At 42.0% G+C, this 7245-nt stretch overlaps 1 protein-coding gene across 1 annotated transcript in view; it reads right to left on the bottom strand.

Moving 5' to 3' along the window:
• The window catches only part of LOC134303073 (uncharacterized), a 127753-nt gene extending 121258 nt beyond the window's left edge, over window positions 1-6495 (bottom strand). Inside the window, exons 1-3 of the mRNA XM_062988336.1 lie at window positions 6450-6495; window positions 4330-6109; window positions 3576-3774 (exon numbers count right to left, since the gene is read on the bottom strand). Coding sequence (XP_062844406.1) covers window positions 3576-3774; window positions 4330-6109; window positions 6450-6486 — 2016 coding nt within the window. The 5' untranslated portion in view covers window positions 6487-6495. The remainder of the gene's footprint in view (window positions 1-3575; window positions 3775-4329; window positions 6110-6449) is intronic.
• Between the last annotated feature and the right edge of the window lie 750 nt (window positions 6496-7245).

Raw genomic sequence — 7245 nt, 5'->3', positions numbered from 1 at the left:
TAAAATGCAGTTATTTATTATTTGTTGTTATTTGTTGTTATTTGGCCCTAAACAGACACTACAGTGCAGCAGATTATCTGAGCACAGTATCCGACCCTAAATTAAGAAACACCCTGACGAGGTACAGACTGAGCGCACACGACCTGGCCGTGGAGACGGGGCGACACACCCGGTCCTGGCTGCCCCGGGAGGAGAGGTCGTGTCAGCACTGCACTCTCAGTACAGTAGAGACGGAGCTGCACTTCCTCACCCGGTGTACCAAGTACCACCACGTCCGCTCCCAATTCTTCCCTAAATTTAATAACATCATCCCCAACTTCACCTCCCTCCCAGCCCCCGACAAACTGCCCCACCTACTGGGGGAGCACAGAGAGAGCTGCACACTAGCAGCACTCTATACACACACCTGCCACCAGGTGAGGGACAGTGGGTGACCATGTCCCATACACACACACAAGCACACACACACACACACGCACAAACTGATTGTTTTACTACCTCATTATTGTAAATATTATACTTTTTATTGTTATTATTTTGCACTGTTTTTATTAATATTTTATTCTATTCTATATTTTTTGCACATGTAACTGTTCTGTATATTTTTGTTCTTTCTTATTTTTATTGTTTATATTTCCCTGTAACTTGCTTTGGCAATACAAATGTCCTTATTTGTCATGCCAATAAAGCTTCTTTTGAGTTGAAAGCTTCGTTTGAGTGTGAGTGTGTGAGTGAGTGTGTGTGTGTGTGTGTGTGTGTGTGAGTGTGTGTGTGTGTGTGTGTGTGAGTGTGTGCGTGTGTGTGTGTGAGTGTGTGTGTGTGTGTGTGTGTGAGTGTGTGTGTGTGTGTGTGAGTGTGTGCGTGTGTGTGTGTGAGTGTGTGTGTGAGTGTGTGTGTGAGTGTGTGTGTGTGTGTGAGTGTGTGTGTGTGTGTCCCTGCTTTCAGGTGGTGGTGTGGGGGGTCTTAAGGGAAAAGATAATTCCTCACCAAAAGGCACCACATGACCCCCCTGTGTGGTCAGAAGCTGAAGTCGGACACATTTAACATTTATGATGATGTAACATAAACTGAGTTGTGATGTAAACACTTTTTCCAACATGGCCGACCAATTCATCAAGTGTAGATATCAAATAATAATGTTTAATATGTGTGTTAATTCTAACAGTAAGTCAGGTGAACGAGTTTCACCTCACAGAAACCTGCTGCCCAACTGCACTTAACATCAGTCTTCAGTCTACAAAGATCTTCTGTATCTACAGTGTGAAGGTGAAGATCTTACCACAGTATCTCCAGTGTACAGTGTGGATTCTCCAGTCCAGCAGAGAGCAGCTTCACTCCTGAATCCTTCAGTTTATTGTTACTCAGGTTCAGATGTTTCAGACTGGAGGAGTTTAAACTGAGAACTGAGGACAGAACTTCACAACTTTCCTCTGTTAGATCACACTTCCACAACCTGGAGAGAAATAATCAGATCAGACGACATTGTAGATAAAAGTGAAAGCAGTTAAACTGATGAATCAACCAATAAGAAGAAGAAGATATACTTTATTTGTCATATATACATATACAGGTGTTCAGTACAATGAAATTCTTTCTTCGCATATCCCAGCTTGTTTGGAAGCTGAGGTCAGAGCGCAGGGTCAGCCATAATACGGCACCCCTGGAGCAGACAGGGTTAAGGGCCTTGCTCAAGGACCCAACAGTGGCTGCTTAGCAGAGCCTGGATTTGAACCGCCAACCTTCTGGTTGATAGCCCAAAGCCCTACCCACTAGGCTACCACTGTCCCTTTTAATAGCAGGACTGCTCAACTGTACTGATTTACAAAGGGGCGGAGCTTCACATTTCTACACAGTTCAAGTGCTAACTATAGCCATGTAGCGACTGAGAATTATTACAATGTTACCCGCTGATTATAAATAACAAATGTATTTCTGTCTCCATCCTGAAACATAGATGAGAGTGACTGTGTGTGTTTGTGTGAGTGTGAGTGTGTGTGTGTGTGTGTGTGTGTGTGTGTGAGAGTGTGTGTGTGTGAGTGTGTGTGTGTGTGTGTGTGTGTGTCTGAGTGTGTGTGAGAGTGTGTGTGAGTGTGTGTGAGAGTGTGTGTGTGTGTGTGTGTGTGTGTGTAAGTGTGTGTGTGAGTGTGTGTGTGTGTGTGTAAGTGTGTGTGTGTGTGTGAGTGTGTGTGTGTGTGTGTGTGTGTGTGTGAGTGTGTGAGAGTGTGTGTGTGACACCAGGGTGTGTTCCTACTTCCATGGAAGTGTTTTAGAGTAGCACTGGATCCACCATGGTCCTGACCAGTATGAAGTGGTCAGATAAATTCACTCCATGCTAACATCCTCCGATCTCAGCTAAAGTAAACCAGTGTACTTTACTGCTGCAGCACCTGAGCGCCCCTTCATACTAACATGAGAGTCTTTATGTACAAAGATCGTCTATTATTAATGTATTTCTCTCTTTATTACTAAACTTCACCAGTTTATTATTTTAAAAGAAATAATAAAAGGAAACTTTGTCATGCACTACTTAAAAAGTTCAGGATATTTGGCTTTCGGATGAAATTTCAGGATGAAGCAAAAATGCACTCTGACCTTTACAGGTGAACTTAATGTGACCTTCTCTAAACTTTTGAATGTCCAACTGTTCAATGTTTCAGGACTTTCTGCACAACTTGCTGTTCTCTAACAAGGAGCTTAACGGCAAAATTCACAACAGCTGTTTGATCCATGAATCCACCAATAAATGTCCTGGTTCAATTAGAACTGGTATTTAAACCGTCCTCCTCATCACTAGTTCACATTCTGACATCATGAGACCAAGACGACACCTAACAATTGATCAACAGTATCTCGCCATTGTGAGGCTTCAAACAGGATGTTCTCAGACGGAAGTGGCCGCTGAGCTTAGAGTGTCACAGAGTGTCATCAGCAGGTTGCTACAGAGATACAGAGAGACTGGAAGAGTCACAGAAAGACATAAGAGTGGACGTCCTTTGGCCACATCCCACACTGATGACCGCTTCATTGTGAACAGTGCCCTGAAAAACCGATGATGAATGCCACACGACTCCAGGCACATTTAAGGGAGGTGAGAGGAACCCAAGTGTCACGTCAGACCATTCGAAACCGTTTACATCAACGTGGTCTGTGTGCTGGACGACCTGCAAGGGTTCCTGACCACACCACCAGGCACAGGCGTCATTTACGGGAGCATTTACGCTGGACGAGGGACCAGTTGGCCTCAGTGCTGTTCACTGATGAAAGTCGATTCACGCTGAGCAGAAATGATGGCCGCCAACGATGTTGGAGACGTCAAGAAGAGCGCTATGCATCAGCCACTGCTGTCACCAGACGAGCCTTTGGTGGTGGTGGTGTTACAGTGTGGGCAGGTGTGTCTAGTCGATACAGAACTGCCCTACACTTTGTGACAAGCCCATACTACTTAAATAACATCATTAATCCAGTCATTGTGCCTCTGCATGAACAACACAGGCCTAATTTCATCTTCATGGACCACAATGCTCCAGCTCATGGAGGTGGCATCATTAGGGAACGGCTGCTGGAGACTGGAGTACCTCAAATGGAGTGGCCTGCACTTTCTCCAGACCTGAATCCCATAGAAAACCTCTGGGATCAGCTGAGTCGCCGTGTAGAGGCTCATAACTCATAACCAGAACCTCAATGATCTGAGGGCCGCCATTCAAGAAGAGTGGGATGCCACGCCTCAGCAGACAATAAGTCGACTTGTGAACAGCATGAGACGTCGTTGTCAAGCTGTAATTGATGCTCAAGGGCACATGACAAGTTATTGAGACATTGAGATGTTTTGTTGGGGTATACCCACCACTGTTGTTGGCTTTTGTTTCAATAAATAGTTTGAGATGAGGAAATCACCATTGCACGCTTCTACTTAAATGCCCGACTTTCATGATATAATATCACTGTAGCGTGAACTTTTTATCTTTTCCATCAATTTACCCAGAAAGCCAAATATCCCGAACTTTTTGTGAGTAGTGTAATTTGTCTTCAATTTTATTTTGTTTAAAAAAATCAGGAAGAAAAATGTATCGTGAACTCAGTATTGTGAATCACATTGCATCATGGGTGGAGTGTATGGTTAAATCCCGACTCTGCATAATTAGCAGAGTGCAAGTTAGTAGGTGGTGTAAAAAACAGCATTATTATTTTAATGTTACTAAATAAATTTTAATTTCAGACACATTTTGAGATCAGACTGCAACACTAGTTTAGCAACTTCTCAGTTTCGTAAATCTAATTAATAATGTTTAAGTGATAAACTCATGAATCAAATGTCAATAAATAACTCACTCAGCTCTTCTTGATTCTTTCACCACTGGCAGGAGCTTCAGAAGACCTTCATGTGATGCATAATATTTACTCAAATCAAACTCATCCAGCTTCTGATCTGAGTTCAGCAACACAAACACCAGAGCCGACCACTGAGCAGGAGACAGACGGTGTACATCATGATGAAGAGAACCTTCTCTGTTCAGGTATTGTTGGACTTCCTGCACTAGAGAATCATCGTTCAGTTCATTCAGACAGTGGAACAGATTGATGGATTTCTCTGGAGAGGGATTCTCACTGATCTTCTCCTTGATGTACCTGACTGTTACCTCTTTGTTGTAAGAGCTACTTCCTGTTTGTGACAGTAGGCCTCGTAAGAGAGTCTGATTGGACTCTAGTGAGAGACCCAGGAGGAAGCGGAGGAAAAGATCCAGGTGTCCATTCTTACTCTGTAAGGCCTTGTCCACTGCACTCTTCAGAAAGTCAGACATGTTTGTATAGTTTCTAAAGATGTTAAATAATCCAGTGTTTTGCATCACCTGCACATTTCTGTTTTTGTTGATGAAGGTGAGAAACACATATAAAGCAGCCAGAAACTCCTGAACACTCAGGTGCACAAAGCTGAAGACCTGACCCAGGTGCAGCCCATCCTCTTTTTTGAAGATCTGGGTACAGACTCCTGAGTACACTGATGTGTTTTTGACATCAATGCCACATTCTCTCAGGTCTTCTTCATAGAAGATCAGGTTTCCTTTCTCCATCTGTTGGAAGGCCAGTTTTCCCAGTGCCAGAATCATCTCACTGGTCTGGTGAGGATCAGGGTCAGATTTCCCATGGTACTTTTGTTCCTTGTGTTTTATCTGAAAGATCAGGAAGTGGGTGAACATTTGAGTCAGAGTTTTGGGGATCTCTTTCCTCTCGGCTCCACCCAGAATTCTCTCTAGAACAGAGGCTGAGATCCAGCAGAAGACTGGAATGTGGCACATGATGTAGAGGCTTCTTGATGACTTCATGTGAGTGATGATTTTTCTGGCCAGGTCCCCATCACTGATCCTCTTCCTGAAGTACGTCTCTTTCTGAGGATCACTGAACCCTCGTACCTCTGTTACCTGTTCTACACACTCAGGAGGGATCTGATTGGCTGCTCCTGGTCGAGTGGTGATCCAGAGGTGAGCAGAGGGAAGCAGGTTCCCCTTGATGAGGTTTGTCAGCAGCACATCCATGTTTACTGACTTTGTTATGTTACACAATCGCTCATTATTTTGAAAATCTAGAGGAAGTCGACACTCATCCAGACCATCAAAGATGAACAAAACTTTATAAGCATCACAGTCTAATGATGGCAGATCTTTCACTTCTGGGAAAAACTGATGAAGAAGTTCCATCAGACTGAGATTTTCCTGCTTCATCAAGTTCAGCTCTCTAAAAGGAAGTGGAAATATGAAGACAACGTCCTGATTGGCTTTCCCTTCAGCCCAGTCCAGAATGAACTTCTGCACTGAGACTGTTTTTCCAATTCCAGCGATTCCTTTAGTCAGCACAGTTCTGATGGACACGTCTTTAAAGAGGTCAGTGCATTTGATGGAAATCTCCTGTACTGCTGGTCTCCTGGATGTAGCTTCAATCTGTCTGACCTCATGTTCATTATTGACGCCTTCACTCCAACCCTCTGTGATGTAGAGCTCTGTGAAGATCTCATTCAGAAGTGCTGAGCTTCCATGCTGGGAGATTCCTTCACTGATTCTTTTACATTTCTCTCTCAGATTGGATTTAAGTTTTTTCTGATATACAGAGACCAGTTCTAAGAAACAGAAGATGATGATTAATATTTTACTGCATGATCAATAAACACAGTATATAATTTATTATTGTAATAAATAATAGGTTTGTATATAAATTATTTTCTGTTTATAAGTATAAACCTCTAAGATTATAATTGGCTTGTTTGTAGAGATGTAGTGACCAATATCATAGTTAGAATTCTCATCTAATATCAAGTACCTAATGGTCATAACATGTTTTATAATATATTTGTAATGACTAATCAAAAGTATAGATGATTCTAGAACCAAGATGAATATGGAAGAGTTTGTTTATCTAATGGTAAAGAAATTAATAATGTAAGTATGTCGGTCTCTTACTCCTCTGCAGGGTGTTAGCGAGGTCTGTCTGGTTCATGATCTTCAGAACATCCAGTGTGATCTTTAGCGCCCCCTCTCTGAAACTACTCAGATCTTCCACATCCTTTACCTCCTTCTCAGAGCATGCTGGGTAATCTTCATTCAGTAGCTTTTTGAACTTGTTTAGCTCATTCTTTAACATGCTGATGACTTTGAGCTCCAGTTCCTGTTGAGGAATTTAGAGGAACAGATCATCACAATAAGCACCATGAGGTAATAAAGAAAATGACTGAGTGATGTGACTATATAAGGAGTGATGTAGTTTTTCTGCATATTAAGTTCAGTAAATGAATAAACAGTGATTGTGCATTAAAATGTGCTTAGGCTTTAAACTGGAATTTCACCTCTGTCCGAACCAGCCGCATTAAAACGTGGAAGGTTGTGTGTTTAATAAACCCAAATTAGCCCCAATAATCCCATATGGCAAAAATCAAGAGATCATTCAGGTCTAAAAGAACCAGAACAACATCTAAAGAGGGTCCAGAATCCAAAATCAACATAAAATCCAGTCGGCAAACTAGATTAGCATTATTATTATAAATACACACACATACATACAAACCTTAAATATGGATTCCAACTGATAAGTAACATTTAATTTCTTCTTTTGTGTTCTGTAAATAAAAAGACAAAACAGTATTGAACACTAGCAGGTTCTATCATCCTGTTATTGAAACACTTCCTAGATGATTAGTAATTTTATGAATGAATTGCTTAGTGGACTAAGTTTAATGAGATTAATACATTTGATCAGGAG

The sequence above is a fragment of the Trichomycterus rosablanca genome, chromosome 2 (assembly GCF_030014385.1).
Source record: "Trichomycterus rosablanca isolate fTriRos1 chromosome 2, fTriRos1.hap1, whole genome shotgun sequence".
Classification (NCBI taxonomy): Eukaryota; Metazoa; Chordata; class Actinopteri; order Siluriformes; family Trichomycteridae; genus Trichomycterus; species Trichomycterus rosablanca.
This window is presented reverse-complemented; position numbering and strand designations above follow the sequence as displayed.